This window comes from Pagrus major, chromosome 16, assembly GCF_040436345.1.
Source record: "Pagrus major chromosome 16, Pma_NU_1.0".
NCBI classification, from domain to species: domain Eukaryota; kingdom Metazoa; phylum Chordata; class Actinopteri; order Spariformes; family Sparidae; genus Pagrus; species Pagrus major.
The window spans coordinates 2,185,466-2,208,766 of NC_133230.1; the positions used below are offsets into that span (position 1 = coordinate 2,185,466).

The 23,301-nt window shown below is 41.5% G+C and overlaps 1 protein-coding gene and 1 pseudogene across 1 annotated transcript; both read left to right on the forward strand.

Annotated features, from left to right (window-relative positions):
* The first annotated feature begins 373 nt into the window (after positions 1 to 373).
* LOC141010202 (uncharacterized) lies at positions 374 to 21,907 on the forward strand. Its single transcript, XM_073483079.1, has 4 exons — positions 374 to 1,789; positions 5,588 to 6,774; positions 8,732 to 9,697; positions 20,596 to 21,907. Exons 1-4 carry the CDS (start codon positions 454 to 456, stop codon positions 21,580 to 21,582), a joined length of 4,476 nt encoding a protein of 1,491 aa, XP_073339180.1. The 5' UTR covers positions 374 to 453; the 3' UTR covers positions 21,583 to 21,907.
* LOC141010328 (uncharacterized) lies at positions 14,096 to 15,408 on the forward strand (annotated as a pseudogene).
* Positions 21,908 to 23,301: the final 1,394 nt, after the last annotated feature.

The following is a 23,301-nucleotide window of genomic DNA, read 5'->3' on the forward strand; positions in this document are numbered from 1 at the left end:
TTTTATTGATAACGAGTGGGAAACGCACTCCTACATGCTACAAACAAGAGGGACGAGTCTCATACCGGTGTTACTCATCACTCAGAGAAGTGCACTCACCTCTGAGCATGCTGTTCAGTTGCTGTTCAGTTGCTGTTCCTGAAGAAGAACATGCATATTTGAGGATGAATTGAAATGTGCTCAGGTTTACATAATACAAGTTACTACAAATAAAGGTTGATTGGTTGATTAAATAATCTCTGCCTTTTGTTCTCTGTCCCTCCAGAGCTCCCACAGCAACATGTCTGTAAGGAGGAGGAGGTTCTCACTGACCAGCAGGTTTGTAACCAGGAGAGGAACTCCAGTCTGGACCAAGAGGACCCAGAGCCTCCAGAGATTAAAGAGGAACAGGAGGAACTCTGCAGCAGTCAGGAGGGAGAGCAGCTTGTACTGAAGGTTGAGACGGATGCCGTCATGTTGACTCCAACTAATGCGAAAAGTGACCACATTGAAGCAGAACCAGAAAGTGACCACCAGCTCCTCTCTAACAACTCTCATGTAGCTGAGAGCCAAGATCAGAAAGGAGGAAAACATGGAGATTCAGGATCAGCTGGAGATGGAGAGCCAAAACAAAAGAAAAGACATCAAGGAAGCAAAAGTCACAGTGATGATGCAAAAAACTCTACCTCATCAGACATTCACCATAACACTCACCCAGGTAAAACGTCTTTCAAATGTGACACATGTGAAAAGGCTTTTAAGATTAAGTCCCGATTGAATGCACACCTAAGAACCCACACAGGTGAGAAGCCGCATTCTTGCAAAACATGTGGAAAGACTTTCAAGTCTCGTGGTGAATTGAATCTGCACATGAGAATCCACACTGGTGAGAAGCCGTATACTTGCAAAACATGTGGTAAAGCTTTCACTCAAAGTGCTCACTTAACAGTCCACATGAGAACCCACACAGGTGAGAAACCGTATTCTTGCAACACATGTGGGAAGACTTTCACTCGAAGTGCTGACTTAACAGTCCACATGAGAATCCACACTGGTGAGAAGCCGTATTCTTGCCAAACATGTGGGAAGACTTTCAAGTCTCGTGATGAATTGAATCAGCACATGAGAATCCACACTGGTGAGAAGCCGTATTCTTGCCAAACATGTGGGAAAGCTTTCAGCCAAAGTGCAAACTTAACAGTCCACATGAGAACCCACACAGGTGAGAAACCGTATTCTTGCAACACATGTGGGAAGACTTTCAAGACTCGTGGTGCATTGAATCAGCACATGAGATTCCACACAGGTGAGAAGCCGTATTCTTGCCAAACATGTGGGAAGACTTTCAAGTCTCGTGGTGCATTGAATCAGCACATGAGAACCCACACAGGTGAGAAACCGTATTCTTGCAACACATGTGGGAAGACTTTCAAGTCTCGTGGTGCATTGAATCTGCACATGAGAATCCACACTGGTGAGAAGCCGTATACTTGCAAAACATGTGGGAAAGCTTTCAGCCACAGTACTCACTTAACAGTCCACATGAGAACCCACACAGGTGAGAAGCCGTATTCTTGCCAAACATGTGGGAAGAATTTCACTCGAAGTGCTGACTTAACAGTCCACATGAGAACCCACACAGGTGAGAAGCCGTATACTTGCAAAACATGTGGGAAAGCTTTCACTCGAAGTGCTGACTTAACAGTCCACATGAGAACCCACACAGGTGAGAAGCCGTATACTTGTAAAACATGTGGGAAAGCTTTCAGCCACAGTGCAAACTTAACTCGTCACATGAGAACTCACACAGGTGAGAAGCCATAATTTTGAAAGACCTGGAGGAAAAGTTTCTCTGATCAGTCGCTTTGAAGAGAAATTTGAGGACACGTACAGGCGAGTAGCTTTGTATTTGCGACATATGTTGGAGGCGATTCAGTTCTAGTGTTTCATGCATAATTGCAGAACTTTAACTTGAAATTATATACTTGAAAAATCCTCAGAGGCTCAATATACACAGGAGAAATGATGAGCTGAAAGCTGAATGTGTACAATTTCCCATTGAGAAGATGTCACAATATGTTTCTGTGTCAATATCTTCATGCTGATTTGCCCATATTTGTGAAAATGATGATTAAAAAGTCGAGTTAATCGGTCTCATGTGTCCCACTTATTATCGCTCCTTGTGTCTTGCTTTTCTACAAACATTTATATGTTAAATACTTGTAGATTTTCCAGTAGCCTCCATGTAAGTAACCAAAAAGTAAGCTGTTAGTTCAAAGTAGCAGCTTAGAAAAGAGTGGCACATTTCTTTGTGGAATTAAGCAGAGTAGATCTACACCTTAATACAAGGAGTACAACAAACAAAGTGTAAACACACTGTGTAAAAACAGTATAAAAATGGTGTTAAATAGTTAATTAAATTCATATAAATAAATGTAAGAAATGGAGAAATAATTAAATAAAATTATTTTGGACTTTAAAAGTGTAGTCAGATATGTTTTAAACAGGTTCTGAATAAAATGTGTTGAGTCTGACGCGGAATTAAAAGCCTCCGCACTTCCCCCGTCGGAGCTTAACAGCGTGACACCCAGCGGAAGTAAACAGTAGCAGCTAGCAGCATTAGCTGCCTGTGTGTAATGAACGAAGTGGAAGACGGTACTGAGTCACAGCGCAGCTCATTATTGAATTAGTAATTAAAGAACAATGAGTTCAGTTGAGAGTTTGAGAGAGTTTGTCAACGAGCGACTAACTGCTGCTGCTGAAGAAATATTCCGAGTGTTTAAAACAACTATCGTCCAGTACGAGGAAGAGGTCGATCGGCAGCGCGTCCTGCTGGATATCTGCTGGAAACCCCAAGTAAAGTTACACAGGACAGGTGAGGACAAGTTTATTATTTTAACAACACTAATGTTCAGAGCCCTGGAGTGGCCATAGAGGGGGAGATATGCATCGCAGCCACGTTTCACTACATGGAGCGAACAGACGAGTGTTTCCCTCGTGTTGGTTCATTCCACTCCGGGACTCCGGAGGTTCTGAGTGCCCGCTGCACGGCTGGGCTCCGTTCTATAGAAGCCCGCAGCCAAACTCCACTCAAAAAATCCTGATTTTACACACAAAGCGTTCAGAACAATACGAGGAGCACTAAAACTCAACAGAAAGAGGTGGGTCTCATTGAACCTATTATGAAGGCATGTCGGCATTGGCTTGGAGTCAATCAGTCAGATGACCTGGAAGCTATTGAAAAGAATGTAAATTTTACATTCAAAACATTAATAACAAGGAAAATTATGTTTTTTGCCAAATGCTACAAACACTGGAACCAAGGTATGAAACACAGAGCAGGACATGTTTCACAGCTAGGGATGTAACGATTCACTCAACTCACGATTCGATTCGATTCACGATCTTTTGTTCACGATTCGATTTTCTCACGATTTTTTTTTATTATAAAAATGAGCTACAGACAAATTATGACCAAATAAAATGATCTTTTATTCGTAGCAAAAACATCTTAGAGGTGCTTTCTTTACAGAAACTCTGTAAAACAGTTTGTGTCCTCTTATAAAAAGTGCAACTTGCATGGTCATCTTAAACAATATCTCCTTTCTTTTGAAACAATCTCACAAATAAACTGAAACACTTGATGTGCGGTGCCAGCCCGGCTTCCCTCACTGCCACATCCATATTTCTCGCGTTGTCGGTGACTACTGCGATGCTTTGTTGTTGCCTTTCCAGCTGCCATTCCGCCACCGCCTCCTTTAGCACTTCGGCTATGTTAGCGCCTGTATGTGACTCCAAAAGAGGTCGCGTCTGAAGCACAAAGCCAGCCAACTCCCACTCGGCATTGATCACATGAGCAGTTATAGTGATATAACTCTGCGTGGCTCTAGATGTCCACCTGTCGGTTGTGATAGACACAGTATCAGCCTCCCGGAGAATCTCAACCACATTACCTCCTGGTAGAGTTTTGGCACCACCACCTGACTGAAGTGCTGTCGTGACGGGATGCGGTATCTTGGCTCTAGCGTGTTCATCAACAGCCGAAAGCCCTCGTTTTCAACAACGGAAAACGGCCTCAAATCTTTTCCAATAAAAGAACCAATTGCCTTGGTGATTTCTTGCGCTCTTGCGTTGTGATGATGGAGAGGAGCTGCAAAACCTCCCGTCAGAGTGGTTTGCCCCCTCGGCAATTTTCGCTGAGGTGGCGTAACTTCACTTTGCTTCTCACTGTGGTGGCGGCTAATATGCTGCTGCATGTTGCTCGTGTTGCGGTTGTATGGTAGCAGTCTCCTACAATATTTGCATGCTGTTTTGGTTTTGTCTGTCCATTTCTCACTGGTTGTCTTTGAGTATATGGGGAATCCGAAATGCTGCCACACAGGTGACTTAAGACCGCGCTGTGCATCCTCTATGTCAAAGTCACTGCCTACTGTCGACATTTCTTCCCTTGTTCTGTGCCCGTACCTAGTCACATGACTTGACGTCTGACGTTGAACAAATGAGTCGCCAACCAGTGACTTTTTTAAAAAGATAACGTGACCTTTTTTTTTAAAAAAAAAAAAAAAAGAACTCTCCTATTCGCAAATCGATTCATTTTTTCTGTCAACCGATGCGAATCGTCACGCATTTGAATCGATTTTTAATCGAGTCGCGATGCATCGTTACATCCCTATTCACAGCAGAAGCTATTCCAGCTCTTTATGATGAGACGAGAGGAAAGGTGGAGGATCGCTCCAGTCTGCAGAGAGAATTGTGCTCACCTGCGATGGATGGACTTCACGGGCCACAGAGTCCTACGTGAAGCAAGGACTGCCCATTTTATTGATAACGAGTGGGAAACGCACTCCTACATGCTACAAACAAGAGGGACGAGACTCATACCGGTGCTAATCACCACTCAGAGAAGTGCACTCACCTCTGAGCATGTTGTTCAGTTGCTGTTCAGTTGCTGTTCAGTTGCTGTTCCTGAAGAAGAACATGCATATTTGAGGATGAATTGAAATGTGCTCAGATTTACATAATACAAGTCACTACAAATAAAGGTTGATTGGTTGATTAAATAATCTCTGCCTTTTGTTCTCTGTCCCTCCAGAGCTCCCACAGCAACATGTCTGTAAGGAGGAGGAGGTTCTCGCTGACCAGCAGGTTTGTAACCAGGAGAGGAACTCCAGCCTGGACCAAGAGGACCCAGAGCCTCCAGAGATTAAAGAGGAACAGGAGGAACTCTGCACCAGTCGGGAGGGAGAGCAGCTTGTAGTGAAGGTTGAGACGGATACCGTCATGTTGACTCCAACTTATGAGGAAAGTGACCACAGTGAATCAGAACCAAAAAGTGACCACCAGCTCCTCTCCAACAACTCTCATGTAGCTGAGAGCCAAGATCAGAAAGGAGGAAAACATGGAGATTCAGGATCAGCTGGAGATGGAGAGCCAAAACAAAATAAAAGACATCACAGAAGTAAAAGTCACAGTGATAATGCAAAAAACTCTACCTCATCAGACATTCCCCATAACACTCACCCAGGTAAAAAGTCTTTCAAATGTGACACATGTGGAAAGGCTTTTAAGATTAAGTCCCTATTGAATGCACACCTAAGAACCCACAGAGGTGAGAAGCCGTATTCTTGCAACACATGTGGGAAGACTTTCACTCGAAGTGCTGACTTAACAGTCCATATGAGAATCCACACAGGTGAGAAGCCATATACTTGCAAAACATGTGGGAAAGCTTTCAGCCGAAGTGCTCACTTAACAGTCCACATGAGAACCCACACTGCTGAGAAACCGTATACTTGCAAAACATGTGGGAAAGCTTTCAAGACTTGTGTTGAATTGAATCTGCACATGAGAATCCACACAGGTGAGAAGCCGTATACTTGCAAAACATGTAGGAAAGCTTTCAGCCAAAGTGCTCACTTAACAGTCCACATGAGAACCCACACTGCTGAGAAGCCGTATACTTGCAAAACATGTAGGAAAGCTTTCAGCCAAAGTGCTCACTTAACAGTCCACATGAGAACCCACACAGGTGAGAAACCATATTCTTGCCAAACATGTGGGAAAGCTTTCGGCCGAAGTGAAAACTTAACAGTCCACCTAAGAACCCACACAGGTGAGAAACCGTATACTTGCAAAACATGTGGGAAGACTTTCAAGACTCGTGTTGAATTGAATCTGCACATGAGAATCCACACTGGTGAGAAACCATATTCTTGCAAAACATGTGGGAAAGCTTTCGGCCGAAGTGTTAACTTAACTCGTCACATGAGAATCCACACAGGTGAGAAACCGTATACTTGCAAAACATGTGGGAAAGCTTTCAAGACTCGTGTTGAATTGAATCTGCACATGAGAATCCACACAGGTGAGAAACCATATTCTTGCCAAACATGTGGGAAAGCTTTCGGCCGAAGTGAAAACTTAACAGTCCACCTAAGAACCCACACAGGTGAGAAACCGTATACTTGCAAAACATGTGGGAAGACTTTCAAGACTCGTGTTGAATTGAATCTGCACATGAGAATCCACACTGGTGAGAAACCATATTCTTGCAAAACATGTGGGAAAGCTTTCGGCCGAAGTGTTAACTTAACTCGTCACATGAGAATCCACACAGGTGAGAAACCGTATACTTGCAAAACATGTGGGAAAGCTTTCAAGACTCGTGTTGAATTGAATCTGCACATGAGAATCCACACTGGTGAGAAACTGTTTTCTTGCCAAACATGTGGGAAGACTTTCAACCGAAGTGATTACTTAAGAGCCCACATGAGAATCCACACAGGTGAGAAGCCATAATTTTGAAAGACCTGGGGGAAAAGTTTCTCTGATTAGTCGCTTTGAAGAGACATTTGAGGACACGTACAGGCGAGTAGCTTTGTATTTGTGAAATATGTTGGAGGTTATTCAGTTCTAGTGTTTCATGCATAATTGCAAAACTTTAACTTGAAATTATATACTTGAAAAATCTTCAGAGGCTCAATATACACAGGAGAAATGATGAGCTAAAAGCTGAATGTGTATAATTTCCCATTGAGAAGATGTCACAATATGTTTATGTGTCAATATCTTCATGCTAATTTGCCCATATTTGTGAAAATGATGATTAAAAAGTCGAGTTAATTAGTCTCATGTGTCCCACTTATTATCGCTCCTCGTATCATGCTTTTCTACAAACATTTATATGTTAAATACTTGTAGTTTTTCCAGTAGCTTCCATGTAAGTAATCAAAAAGTAAGCTGTTAGTTCAATGTAGCAGTTTAGAAAAGAGTTGCACATTTCTTTGTGGAATTAAGCAGAGTAGATCTACACCTTAATACATGGAGTACAACAAACATAGTGTAAACACACTGTAAAAACAGTATAAGAATGGTGTTAAATATAGTTAATTAAATTAATATAAATAAATGTATAAAAGTTTTGGGGAGTTTGCTTAGCAACTGGACAACATTTTTTGTCCAAATTATTTATTGAAGTTTTAAAATGTAGTCAGATATGTTTTAAACAGGTTCTGAATAAAATGTGTTGAGTCTGAAGCGGAACTAAATGTCTCCGCACTTCCCCCGTCGGAGCTTAACAGCGTGACACCCAGCGGAAGTAAACAGTAGCAGCTAGCAGCATTAGCTGCCTGTGTGTAATGAACGAAGTGGAAGACGGTACTGAGTCACAGCGCAGCTCATTATTGAATTAGTAATCAAAGAACAATGAGTTCAGCTGAGAGTTTGAGAGAGTTTGTCAACGAGCGACTAACTGCTGCTGCTGAAGAAATATTCCGAGTGTTTAAAACAACTATCGTCCAGTACGAGGAAGAGATCGATCGGCAGCGCGTCCTGCTGGATATCTGCTGGAAACCCCAAGTAAAGTTACACAGGACAGGTGAGGACAAGTTTATTATTTTAACAACACTAATGTTCAGAGCCCTGGAGTGGCCATAGAGGGGGAGATATGCATCGCAGCCACGTTTCACTACATGGAGCGAACAGACGAGTGTTTCCCTCGTGTTGGTTCATTCCACTCCGGGACTCCGGAGGTTCTGAGTGCCCGCTGCACGGCTGGGCTCCGTTCTATAGAAGACCGCAGCCAAACTCCACTCAAAAAATGCCGATTTTACACACAAAGCGTTCTGAAAAATACGAGGAGCACTAAAATTTAACAGAAAGAGGTGTGTCTCGTTGAACCTATTATGAAGACATGTCGGCATTGATTTTGTGTCAGTGGGTCAGATGAACTGGAAACTATTGGGAAAAATGTAGATTTTACATTCAAACATTAATAACAAGGAAAATGATGTTTTTTGCCAAATGCTACAAACACTGGAACCAAGGTATGAAATACAGAGCAGAAAATATTTCACAGAAGAAGCTTTTCCAGCTCTTTATGATGAGACGAGAGGAAAGGTGGAGGATCGCTCCAGTCTGCAGAGAGAATTGTGCTCACCTGCGATGGATGGACTTCACGGGCCACAGAGTCCTACGTGAAGCAAGGACTGCCCATTTTATTGATAACGAGTGGGAAACGCACTCCTACATGCTACAAACAAGAGGGACGAGTCTCATACCGGTGTTACTCATCACTCAGAGAAGTGCACTCACCTCTGAGCATGTTGTTCAGTTGCTGTTCCTGAAGAAGAACATGCATATTTGAGGATGAATTGAAATGTGCTCAGGTTTACATAATACAAGTTACTACAAATAAAGGTTGATTGGTTGATTAAATAATCTCTGCCTTTTGTTCTCTCTCCCTCCAGAGCTCCCACAGCAACATGTCTGTAAGGAGGAGGAGGTTCTTGCTGACCAGCAGGTCTGTAACCAGGAGAGGAACTCCAGTCTGGACCAAGAGGACCCAGAGCCTCCAGAGATTAAAGAGGAACAGGAGGAACTCTGCAGCAGTCAGGAGGGAGAGCAGCTTGTACTGAAGGTTGAGACGGATGCCGTCATGTTGACTCCAACTAATGCGAAAAGTGACCACAGTGAAGCAGAACCAGAAAGTGACCACCAGCTCCTCTCTAACAACTCTCATGTAGCTGAGAGCCAAGATCAGAAAGGAGGAAAACATGGAGATTCAGGATCAGCTGGAGATGGAGAGCCAAAACAAAAGAAAAGACATCAAGGAAGCAAAAGTCACAGTGATGATGCAAAAAACTCTACCTCATCAGACATTCACCATAACACTCACCCAGGTAAAACGTCTTTCAAATGTGACACATGTGGAAAGGCTTTTAAGTTTAAGTCCCGATTGAATACACACCTAAGAACCCACAGACGTGAGAAGCCGCATTCTTGCAAAACATGTGGGAAGACTTTCAGGTGTCCTGCTCACTTGAGAGTTCACATGAGAATCCACACAGGTGAGAAGCCGTATACTTGCAAAACATGTGGGAAAGATTTCAGGAGTCATGCTCACTTAACAATCCACATGAGAACCCACACAGGTGAGAAGCCGTATACTTGCAAAACATGTGGGAAAGCTTTCAGCCGAAGTGAATCCTTAAAAGTCCACATGAGAACCCACACAGGTGAGAAACCGTATTCTTGCAAAACATGTGGGAAGACTTTTAAGGACAGCAGTAACTTAACAAATCACATGCGAATCCACACAGGTGAGAAGCCGTATACTTGCAAAACATGTGGGAAAGCTTTCAACCGAAGTGCAAACTTAACAGTCCACATGAGAATCCACACTGGTGAGAAGCCGTATACTTGCAACACATGTGGGAAAGCTTTCAGCCGAAGTGGATACTTAACAGTCCACATGGGAATCCACACAAGTGAGAAACTTTATTCTTGCAAAACATGTGGGAAAGCTTTCAGCCAAAGTGCTTACTTAACTCGTCACATGAAAATCCACACTGTTGAGAAGCTGTATACTTGCAAAACGTGTGGGAAAGATTTCTCATCTGGTGGTGAGTTAAAGCAACACATGAGAATCCACACATGTGAGAAGCCATAATTTTGCAAGATCTGGGGGGAAAGTTTCTCTGATCAGTCTGCTTTGAAGAGACATTTGAGGACACGTACAGGCGAGTAGCTTTGTATTTGCGAAATATGTTGGAGGTGATTCAGTTCTAGTGTTTCATGCATAATTGCAGAACTTTAACTTGAAATGATATACTTGAAAAATCCTCAGAGGCTCAATATACACAGGAGAAATGATTAGCTAAAAGCTGAATGTGTACAATTTCCCCTTGAGAAGATGTCACAATATGTTTATGTGTCAATATCTTCATGCTGATTTGCCCACATCTGTGAAAATGATGATTAAAAAGTCAAGTTAATCAGTCTCATGTGTCCCACTTATTATCGCTCCTCGTGTCATGCTTTTCTACAAACATTTATATGTTAAATGCTTGTAGTTTTTGAGAGATATTTTAGATCTTGCAGAGTATGTGGAAGCAGGACCCTCTGACCCACAGCATGTAGCGTATAACGCAGAGGAATTTATTGAAGTTGGAGTTATTTCCGCACTTTCTGACCAAGATATTGACCGTACAGTGACTGCAAATTTAGAAGAAGTACTCCACCGCTTCTCTGGTACCAGGGCGCAACAGGCCCAACACACACAGGGACCAGGGCGTTACAAGTGCAGTTCTGGAGCATCAAGTTCTTTGTGGATTACCAGCTTGTCAAATTGCAGCGATGTTCGGAGTGTCAAAGAGGACCATCAGGAGACGCATGAAACAAAGCAGTTTAAGGCATTTAAAGATAAATTCATGTGCTTTCACTTTATGAACTGCTCTCATCCACTCAGAAAGGATGTTACGTTTAATGTAACATTACTCGATGTTGATGTTTTTTGTTTGTGCAGAAAGACTGACCTCTATTCAACTGTGAATGATGAGGAGTTGGACCTTTCCATGCTTGGAACTTTCATGGTCTTAGAACTGAAAGGAATCAGTCAGCACAGCAACTCTGGAGAAGATACAGAGCGCAGGATCCTACTGAGGTTAAAGAAAGATCAACTTTAACACTATTTTAAACTGTCTGTTTCCCCAAAGGAATTATGGGAGAAAATAATGTGCTACTTTAAATGAAGCATAGGTTATAGTCTCTTCAAAGTCTCCTGAGCTTTCAAAGATCAACCTCTGAGCTGTAGTGTCTATGGTGCATACGATGCAGAACTGTACTATTTTACAAAACTGAATAGGCAATATTAGTTTCTCATCGACTTGGTGACCAAACATAACAATCTTAAATACCTTGTGTAATGACATGTCAGGCTAGTTTTAAGTAGAAGATTGGTCATGCTTGTCATCCATTCAGGTTTATGAAGACTATGGGATCGACTGGAACGGACCTCACAGTCTTCATGGAGGCACGGTGTCAGTCCCCGAGGTTCAGCTGGCCCGTGAACTCTCAGATGAAGAGTTTGCCATTTTGCCAGCTCCAGGAGTTTCTGTAACTGATGCACTTAGATTATATGTTGAGACTGTGCAGGTTTTATCAAGAATCATAGCAGACTGATGTCCGACACATGCTTTTATTTAGCGTCTTAGAACAAGCAAGCATAAACTGAAAAAGTTTGCTTTCCCTAAAAAAAAATTAAAAGAAAAAAAGCTGTTTTACTTTGAAGCTCTACAATAATCACTGTTGTGATCTCGTAAATGGAGTATATGCACAGCTCAACTACCTCCTGAACTCACTCCTTTTCTTCCTGATGCAAAACTGTTTGGTTTCAGTAAATGGAAAAAATATGTTGAATAAAACAATTGTAAACTACTGCACAGTATGTTAAATGTTTTCAAAGACACTGAACTTGTGTCAATTGACCTCACCTACTGAACAGTGCATTCAATGACATCTGTCTGAAAAAAACTTAAACAAGTCCAAATCAAGTCTGTGCACTATTTATGGCAGAGACAAGAGCTTTCTTAAAGTCCATGTACTTTATAGTTGTCATAAAGTACCGCATCACTCCCTCTCCGATTGCAACATCACCTGAAATAAAATATTGATAATAACAGTGGAAAAATGGTGGCTAACATTTAACATGCAAAGGGAAAAAATAGTCAATATTCTATTGGCTGTAATTCTAGAATAGCATCCTTAATATTGACTATTCCAGATAACAGGAGAATATTGTGCATTTCATTTGTGCTCATCAATTATATAATTGTTTGGATCCCATTCTCCCATTTAACAATTCCATATAAGATACTTGAGTGGTGTAAACTTTACTGATGCATTCATATTACACACTTTATATTACTTACCAACAAGGGTACAATGAAGTGGACATGCCCATTCTTGCTGCTGTTTGTAGAATAAGAGAAGTTCCCGTTCCCTGTCCTCCTCAGAGTCCCTGACATCCATCTTCATTCTCAGTGGTTTCCCAGATGCAGATTGTCTTTGAAAACTTTGGCAGCTTGAGCTGGTCCTTTAAGAAGCATCCATTCTAGACAACAACAGCAATAATAAAGTTATCTATTCCAGAGAGACATGTTACGAGTTGGCATGTAACCTGCAGATATCCTCTCAGTCTACAGAAGAGGAGGAAAGTTATGTCCATGTCACTGACGAACACGAGAGACCCAACATCTTCAGAATCTGTTACAAAGCTGAGTTGACATAAAAACAGCAAAACAGCATTCTGAACAAAAACGAAATATTTTTCACAGTTAGAATATATAACCCTGCTGCATGTTATTGTTCACACGCCAACCACTGCGCTAATAGATGGCAGTGTTGTACGTTTTTTGCCATAATTTACCAAGCACAAATCTACTCCGTTACACATGTTTTTTTTTGCATAAAATGAATTGGTATTTTAATGAATTAATGACATATTTAATAACACATGCATGTATTTAATTCCAATTTTAATGAATTAATGACACATTTAATTAATTATTTAACGGTGTATTTATTTATTTATGGCACTTTTAGTCCTCCATTAGCAACTGGACAACATTTTTTGTCCAAATTATTTATTGAAGTTTAAAAGTGTAGTCAGATATGTTTTAAACAGGTTCTGAATAAAATGTGTTGAGTCTGAAGCGGAAATAAAAGCCTCCGCACTTCCCCCGTCGGAGCTTAACAGCGTGACACCCAGCGGAAGTAAACAGTAGCAGCTAGCAGCATTAGCTGCCTGTGTGTAATGAACGAAGTGGAAGACGGTACTGAGTCACAGCGCAACTCATTATTGAATTAGTAATTAAAGAACAATGAGTTCAGTTGAGAGTTTGAGAGAGTTTGTCAACGAGCGACTAACTGCTGCTGCTGAAGAAATATTCCGAGTGTTTAAAACAACTATCGTCCAGTACGAGGAAGAGATCGATCGGCAGCGCGTCCTGCTGGATATCTGCTGGAAACCCCAAGTAAAGTTACACAGGACAGGTGAGGACAAGTTTATTATTTTAACAACACTAATGTTCAGAGCCCTGGAGTGGCCATAGAGGGGGAGATATGCATCGCAGCCACGTTTCACTACATGGAGCGAACAGACGAGTGTTTCCCTCGTGTTGGTTCATTCCACTCCGGGACTCCGGAGGTTCTGAGTGCCCGCTGCACGGCTGGGCTCCGTTCTATAGAAGACCGCAGCCAAACTCCACTCAAAAAATGCTGATTTTACACACAAAACGTTCAGAAAAATACGAGGAGCACTTAAACTCAACAGAAAGAGGTGTGTCTCATTGAACCTATTATGAAGACATGTCGGCATTGATTTTGAGTCAGTGGGTCAGATGAGCTGGAAACTATTGGGAAAAATGTACATTTTACATTCAAAACATTAATAACAAGGAAAATTATGTTTTTTGCCAAATGCTTCAAACACTGGAACCAAGGTATGAAATACAGAGCAGGACATGTTTCACAGAAGAAGCTATTCCAGCTCTTTATGATGAGACGAGAGGAAAGGTGGAGGATCGCTCCAGTCTGCAGAGAGAATTGTGCTCACCTGCGATGGATGGACTCATACTGGTGCTAATCACCACTCAGAGAAGTGCACTCACCTCTGAGCATGCTGTTCAGTTGCTGTTCAGTTGCTGTTCCTGAAGAAGAACATGCATATTTGAGGATGAATTGAAATGTGCTCAGGTTTACATAATACAAGTTACTACAAATAAAGGTTGATTGGTTGATTAAATAATCTCTGCCTTTGTTTTCTGTCCCTCCAGAGCTCCCACAGCAACATGTCTGTAAGGAGGAGGAGGTTCTCGCTGACCAGCAGGTTTGTAACCAGGAGAAGAACTCCAGTCTGGACCAAGAGGACCCAGAGCCTCCAGAGATTAAAGAGGAACAGGAGGAACTCTGCACCAGTCGGGAGGGAGAGCAGCTTGTACTGAAGGTTGAGATGAATACTGTCATGTTGACTCCAACTAATGCGAAAAGTGACCACAGTGAAGCAGAACCAAAAAGTGACCACCAGCTCCTCTCCAACAACTTTCATGTAGCTGAGAGCCAAGATCAGAAAGGAGGAAAACATGGAGATTCAGGATCAGCTGGAGATGGAGAGCCAAAACAAAAGAAAAGACATCACAGAAGTAAAAGTCACAGTGATAATGCAAAAAACTCTACCTCATCAGACATTCACCATAACACTCACCCAGGTAAAAAGTCTTTCAAATGTGACACATGTGGAAAGGCTTTTAAGATTAAGTCCCTATTGAATACACACCTAAGAACCCACACAGGTGAGAAGCCGCATTCTTGCCAAACATGTGGGAAAGCTTTCAGCCAAAGTGCTCACTTAACAGTCCACATGAGAACCCACACAAGTGAGACACCATATTCTTGCCAAACGTGGGAAGACTTTCAGTCAAAACAGTAACCTAACAGTTCACATGAGAACCCACACAGGTGACAAGCCGTATACTTGCAAAACATGTGGGAAAACTTTCACCCGAAGTACTCACTTAACAGTCCACATGAGCACCCACACAGGTGAGAAACCGTATTCTTGCAAAACATGTGGGAAGACTTTTAAGGACAGCAGTAACTTAACACTTCACATGCGAATCCACACAGGTGAGAAGCCGTATACTTGCAACACGTGTGGGAAGACTTACAAATCTTGTACTGAATTAAATCGACACATGAGATTCCACACAGGTGAGAAGCCTTTTACCTGTGATACTTGTGGGAAGGCTTTCGTGCTTCGTCCTCAGTTAACTCGTCACATGAGGGTCCACACAGGTGAGAAACCGTATACTTAATGTCTTAATGATTCATGTGATTTGTGTTTAAGACAGTCCACATTAAGCCATGGTGACATTCTGGGAAAGGTGAAACACGATTTGAAACATTAAAAATGTTAGTTTAGTTTTAGTTAGTTTCTGTGAGTTTTAGACTTGGATTCTAATAATAATAATAAGTTAAAATAGTTCACCACTCAGAGCGACTGAAGAAGACCATCATCATCGTCTGTTACATGTTAATCTTGTTTAGTTGCCATCTCATTTATTTAAATGAAAATAAATATATTTAACCGTATGTCGTTGTCTGTGGAGGTTTGTTTTACTGTGGAGAACCAATGGTAACTGTGTGTAGAAGCCACTACTGCAGTAATGAGATTAAATAAATTGATATTGATTAAAGTTAACCTTGTCTAGTCAAATTTGATTAATTTCCTCCGGATTAGTCAGAGATAAAAGAACGGAGGTGGTGCTCATATTCACGAGTGCTTTATTAATCTCAAGTGATTAATACATTAATTTATACGTAGTGTTTCTCCTACATTGGCATGAGAATAAGCTGACAGTTCCTAGATGTTACTCCTCATTAAGAAGAGATCTTAAATGTTGAGTATGAATGGGAGGAATTATTACTGCAAAAAACAAACAAACTTTTAATGTTTGTATTTCAAACATTGATGCATGAAATTTTGAGTGTCACTAATGTTGCAGCTGGTAAAGGTGGAGATAATTATCTTGAAAGTACTTTATATACTGCTGTGGAGTTTAACCTATAAAATGCATACTTTATTAGTTGATTTATATTTTGTATTAATCAATGTAAATAGATGTAAATTAGTAAAAGTACGTAAAGTAGCCTAAAAATTGAAATACACAAGTAAAGTACAGTACTTCAGTAAATATACTTTATTAAATTCCACTTGTAGTTGCACAACAACACAATAAACATCATCAAACAAACAAGTGTTTTATTTCATATCATTTTGTTTTATTTTATTTTATTTTATTTTGTATTTTATTTTATTTTATTTTGTATTATTTTATTTTATCTTATTTTATTTTGAAGTGTATGGGCTGTCGTCCTCCAAAGGTGCCAAAGCTGGGTGGATATGATAGAGAAATCTTTATGGAAACAGATCTCAAGCCAGCGTCCGAACCAGAGTGTGGCCACTCCCTGGTATTCTCAAATCCTGGCAAAGTGACGCCCAAAAATGCTTTGCCCTCTGCTCTATCAGAACTCCTCTCGGACCCTCAGTCTTAGGAGCTCAACCAAAATTCACCCCCGTTCTTTGGTGTGTGTGTCCTTTTTAGAGTCCATTCGCTCAGGCCCGCCTGTTTCCTCTAATTGTTCACTTTTGGGGAACTGAGGGCCCCTCTATCCTGTTGGAAAAGAATGGGTCTGCATAACATCTCTCTCTCAAGGGAATATGTGTACGTGGATGTGTGTGCGTGACTATGTTGATGTTAGTCTCTCTATCCTTAGATGGAAATGTATACATTGAATCAACCCTGAACCTCTCTCTATCCTTAGATGGAAATGTATACATTTAACCTCTGAATTCCTCAGTCCTTGGTGTGGGCCTCTTCCTTTAGCTATTCTCTGACGCACACTACAAGGCTAATATGTTGTTATCCTGGACATGAGACCTCTATGTTGTCCCCTTCCCAAATATACTTAAAGGGAAGCATCTGGTCCTGTCGCATCCTGTCCTGTCACTCAGAACTCAGGAGGTATAAGAAACACACAGACACTACAATTTTTATTTTATATTATTGAACTGTTCATTTAAAAGTAGCGATCTAAAGAAGCGCCATCACATCACATGTGTAAATATCTTCATGATGATTTGCCCATTTTTGTAAAAATGATGATTAAAGAGTCCAGTTAATCGGTCTCATGTGTCCCACTTATTATCGCTCCTCGTGTCATGCTTTTCTATAAACATTTATATGTTAAATACTTGTAGATTTTCCAGTAGCTTCCATGTAAGTAACCAAAAAGTAAGCTGTTAGTTCAAAGTAGCAGTTTAGAAAAGAGTGACGCATTTCTTTGTGGGATTAAGCAGAGTAGATCTACACCTTAATACAAGGAGTACAACAAACATAGTGTAAACACACTGTGTAAAAACAGTATAAAAATGGTGTTAAATATAGTTAATTAAATTAATATAAATAAATGGAAGAAATGGAAAAAGACAAAGAATAAAATCAAAGTATTTTGGAGTTTGCTTCGCAACTGGACAACATGTTTTGTCCAAATTATTTATTCAGGTTTAAAAGTGTAGTCAGATATATTTTAAACAAGTTCTGAAAAAAATGTGTTCAGTCTGACGCGGAATTAAAACCCTCCGCACTTCCCCTGTCGGAGCTTAAAAGCGTGACACCCAGCGGAAGTAAACAGTAGCAGCTAGCAGCATTAGCTGCCTGTGTGTAATGAACGAAGTGGAAGACGGTACTGAGTCACAGCGCAGCTCATTATTGAATTAGTAATTAAAGAACAATGAGTTCAGTTGAGAGTTTGAGAGAGTTTGTCAACGAGCGACTAACTGCTGCTGCTGAAGAAATATTCCGAGTGTTTAAAACAACTATCGTCCAGTACGAGGAAGAGATCGATCGGCAGCGCGTCCTGCTGGATATCTGCTGGAAACCCCAAGTAAAGTTACACAGGACAGGTGAGGACAAGTTTATTATTTTAACAACACTAATGTTCAGAGCCCTGGAGTGGCCATAGAGGGGGAGATATGCATCGCAGCCACGTTTCACTGCATGGAGCGAACAGACGAGTGTTTCCCTCGTGTTGGTTCATTCCACTCCGGGACTCCGGAGGTTCTGAGTGCCCGCTGCACGGCTGGGCTCCGTTCTATAGAAGACCGCAGCCAAACTCCACTCAAAAAATGCTGATTTCACACACAAAACGTTCAGAAAAACATGAGGAGCACTAAAACTCAACAGAAAGAGGTGTGTCTCATTGAACCTATTATGAAGACATGTCGGCATTGATTTTGAGTCAGTTGGTCAGATGAGCTGGAAACTATTGGGAAAAATGTAGATTTTACATTCAAAACATTAATAACAAGGAAAATGATGTTTTTTGCCAAATGCTACAAACACTGGAACCAAGGTATGAAACACAGAGCAGAAAATATTTCACAGAAGAAGCTTTTCCAGCTCTTTATGATGAGACGAGAGGAAAGGTGGAGGATCGCTCCAGTCTGCAGAGAGAATTGTGCTCAGCTGCGATGGATGGACTTCACGGGCCACAGAGTCCTACGTGAAGCAAGGACTGCCCATTTTATTGATAACGAGTGGGAAACGCACTCCTACATAATACAAAAAAGATGGACGAGACTAGGCCTGTCACGATAACAAATTTTGATGGACGATAAATTGTCCTAGAAATTATTGCGATAAACGATAATATTGTCGCTTTGAGACCATTTTTCAACTAATATAATGATAATGGCATAATAATGCAAGTACACCCTTTCAAAGATCAATAAACCTTTATTTCTAAAGAATATTTAACATTGGAATGTGAAAAAGACATTTTAAATATCCAAAATAAATAAAGATGGAGGCTGTGGCCAAAGCAATTGAGCCATGGCCAGCCACGGTTCCTTACTGCAGCAACAATGTTAGCACCATTGTCTGTAGTGATGCGGAGGCGTGACGGTACACGTGATGATGATGATGACGTATGTGTTTTTTTTCAAGGCGTTTCCCCGGTGTCCTCCTGTTAATCTAAACATGTACCAGCTGTCCGTTTATAATCATATGGATGCAGTTATAATGTGTTGTGATTGAGATCCTGACACACAAAACATCCTGGAAAGTGACAAAGCTACGTTTTTCTATAATTTACATAATTACATAATCGCCATCAGTAAACTGGACGCTGTCTGACTATTTCACTCTCGGGGTTCACGAAGTTCACTGAGTCTTGTCGGGAGGGCTGACCGTCACCATGACAACAGTAACTGACCGTCGCGCGACAAACACTTGGTGAGTTAAAGTTTTTTGCCGGGGACAGACGCTGTTTTTCGGGCAGAAATGTGACAAAGAGTCGGTCAGACCGACAGGATGACAGACACTTCTTCACGAATAACTGCGGTATTTTTTTCCTCACATAAGTTGCCAATGACACGACCAGTTACTACGTTCCTGTTGTTTGGTCCTGTAATGTTGCTTTGTGGGACATTTATTTTTATTTTGTTGAGTGAAGGATCTGTAGAGTTATCAGACACCAACACCATCAGATCAACACGCCCTCGCTCCGCGCCGCCGGCTCAGTTCGCCTCTGATGCTACCTCCGGAGGTGCAGCGAAATTTCACCCCTCACCGCATCTGAAACGTTCACACAAAGAAGGATGCGGAGAATTGGCGCAGTATCCCCGCATGCAAACGGCTGCGTGAATGGGGCTAGTGACTGACGAGGGTTCTCGTGAGAGACACGAGGAAAACAAATAAGCATGCAAATGGAAATTATCGAGGCCGGCAAAATTATCGAGCTCATTTTAATTTATCGTATGATTAATTGATTTATTGATTATCGTGACAGGCCTAGACGAGACTCATCCTGGTGCTAATCACCACTCAGAGAAGTGCACTCACCTCTGAGCATGCTGTTCAGTTGCTGTTCCTGAAGAAGAACATGCATATTTGAGGATAAATTGAAATGTGCTCAGGTTTACATAATACAAGTTACTACAAATAAAGGTTGAGTGGTTGATTAAATAATCTCTGCCTTTTGTTCTCTCTCCCTCCAGAGCTCCCACAGCAACATGTCTGTAAGGAGGAGGAGGTTCTCGCTGACCAGCAGGTCTGTAACCAGGAGAGGAACTCCAGTCTGGACCAAGAGGACCCAGAGCCTCCAGAGATTAAAGAGGAACAGGAGGAACTCTGCACCAGTCTGGAGGGAGAGCAGCTTGTACTGAAGGTTGAGACGGATGCCGTCATGTTGACTCCAACTTATGAGGAAAGTGACCACAGTGAAGCAGAACCAAAAAGTGACCACCAGCTCCTCTCCAACAACTCTCATGTAGCTGAGAGCCAAGATCAGAAAGGAGGAAAACATGGAGATTCAGGATCAGCTGGAGATGGAGAGCCAAAACAAAAGAAAAGACATCACAGAAGCAAAAGTCACAGTGATAATGCAAAAAACTCTACCTCATCAGACATTCACCATAACACTCACCCAGGTAAAAAGTCTCTTAAATGTGGCACATGTGGAAAGGCTTTTAAGTTTAAGTCCCTATTGAATGTACACCTAACGACCCACAGAGTTGAGAGGCCGCATTCTTGCAAAACATGTGGGAAGACTTTCAAGACTTGTGGTGTATTAAATATGCACATGAGAATCCACACTGGTGAGAAGCCTTATTCTTGCCAAACATGTGGGAAGACTTTCAAGACTCGTGGTGTATTAAATATGCACATGAGAATCCACACTGGTGAGAAGCCTTATTCTTGCCAAACATGTGGGAAGACTTTCAGCCAAAGTGCTCACTTAAACTGTCACATGAGAATCCACACAGGTGAGAAACCGTATTCTTGCCAAACATGTGGGAAGACTTTCAAGCTAACCGTTAACTTAAAATGTCACATGATAACTCACACAGGTGAGAAGACTTTTACCTGTGAAATTTGTGGGAAGGCTTTCGGGCTTCGTGCATCCTTAACAGTTCACATGAGAATCCACACAGGTAAGAAACCGTATTCTTGCACAACATGTGGGAAAGCTTTCAACTGTAGTGCTCACTTAACACGTCACGTGAGAATCCACACAGGTGAGAAACTGTATTCTTGCAAAACGTGTGGGAAAGCTTTCAACCGAAGTGCATCCTTAACAGTTCACATGAGAACCCACACAGGTGAGAAACTGTATTCTTGCAAAACATGTGGGAAATCTTTCAGCCGAAGTACTCACTTAAAAGTCCACATGAGAATCCACACAGGTGAGAAGCCTTATTCTTGCAAAACGTGTGGGAAAGCTTTCAGCCGAAATGCTCACTTAAAAGGTCACATGAGAATCCACACAGGTGAGAAGCCTTATTCTTGCACAACATGTGGGAAGACTTTCAACCAAAGGGCATCCTTAACAGTTCACATGAGAATCCACACAGGTGAGAAACCGTATTCTTGCAAAATATGTGGGAAGACTTTCAATGTCAACAGTGCCATAAAACGTCACATGAGAACTCACACAGGTGAGAAACTGTATACTTGCAAAACATGTGGGAAAGATTTCTTATCCTGTGGTGAGTTAAAGCAACATATGAGAATCCACACAGGTGAGAAGCCTTATTCTTGCAAAACATGTGGAAAAGCTTTCAGCCAAAGTGCAAACTTAAAAGTCCACATGAGAACCCACACTGGTGAGAAACTGTATACTTGCCAAACTTGTGGGAAGACTTTCAATCAAAACGGTAACTTAACTCGTCACATGAGAACCCACACAGGTGAGAAGCCATAATTTTGAAAGACCTGGAGGAAAAGTTTCTCTGATCAGTCGCTTTGAAGAGACATTTGAGGACACGTACAGGCGAGTAGCTTTGTATTTGCGAAATATGTTGGAGGTGATTCAGTTCTCGTTTTTCATGCATAATTGCAGAACTGTAACTTGAAATTATATACTTGAAAAATCCTCAGAGGCTCAATATACACAGGAGAAATGATGAGCTGAAAGCTGAATGTGTACAATTTCCCACTGAGAAGATGTCACAATATGTTTATGTGTCAATATCTTCATCCTGATTTGCCCATATTTGTGAAAATGATGATTAAAAAAGTCCAGTTAATCGGTCTCATGTGTCCCACTTATTACCGCTCCTCGTGTCATGCTTTTCTATAAACATCTATATGTTAAATACTTGTAGTTTTTCCAGTAGCTTCCATGTAAGTAACCAAAAAGTAAGCTGTTAGTTCAAAGTAGCAGTTTAGAAAAGAGTGACACATTTCTTTGTGGAATTAAGCAGAGTAGATCTACACCTTAATACAAGGAGTACAACAAACATAGTGTAAACACACTGTGTAAAAACTATAAAAATGGTGTTAAATATAGTTAATTAAATTAATATAGATACATTTACGAAATGGAAAAAGATAAAGAATAGAATAAAAGTATTTTGGAGTTTGCTTAGCAACTGGACAACATTTTTTGTCCTAATATTTATTCAGGTTTAAAAATGTAGTCAGGTATGTTTTGAACAGGTTCTGAATAAAATGTGTTCAGTCTGAAGCGGAAATAAAAGCCTCCGCGAGTGAGGGGACCCGGAAGGTGGAGAGCAGGTGATTTGGGTGTTGTTTTGGCCTAATCTTAGTTGTGACTGGATCAGAATGGGAAGTTGTAGTGTCTGTGTGTTTCTTATACCTCCTGAGTTCTGAGTGACAGGACAGGATGGGACAGGACCAGATGCTTCCCTTTAAGTATATTTGGGAAGGGGACAACATAGAGGTCTCATGTCCAGGATAACAACATATTAGCCTTGTAGTGTGTGTCAGAGAATAGCTAAAGGAAGAGGCCCCACACCAAGGACTGAGGAATTCAGAGGTTCAATGTATACATTTCCATCTAAGGATAGAGAGAGGTTCAGGGTTGATTCAATGTATACATTTCCATCTAAGGATAGAGAGAGGTTCAGGTTGATTCAATGGTTACATTTCCATCTAAGTGTAGAGAGACTAACATCAACATAGTCACGCACACACATCCACGTACACATATTCCCTTGAGAGAGAGATGTTATGCAGACCCATCCTTTTCGAACAGGATAGAGGGGCCCTCAGTTCCCCAAAAGTGAACAATTAGAGGAAACAGGCGGGCCTGAGCGAATGGACTCTAAAAGGACACACACACCAGAGAACGGGGGTGAATTTGGTTGAGCTCCTAAGACTGAGGGTCCGAGAGGAGTTCTGATAGAGCAGAGGGCAAAGCATTTTTGGGCGTCACTTTGCCAGGATTTGAGAAAACCAGGGAGTGGCCACACTCTGGTTCGGACGCTGGCTTGAGATCTGTTTCCATAAAGATTGCTCTATCATATCCACCCAGCCTTGCCTCCGCAGAATTTCTTTTATCAACATACTACACGCCGACACCTTTGGAGGAGAACAGCCCATACACTTCAGTAGTAGACTGTCGGAGGATGAGGATTTGGAGACGGAGTGTGAAATGAGTGCGAGCAGGAAAGGTGGA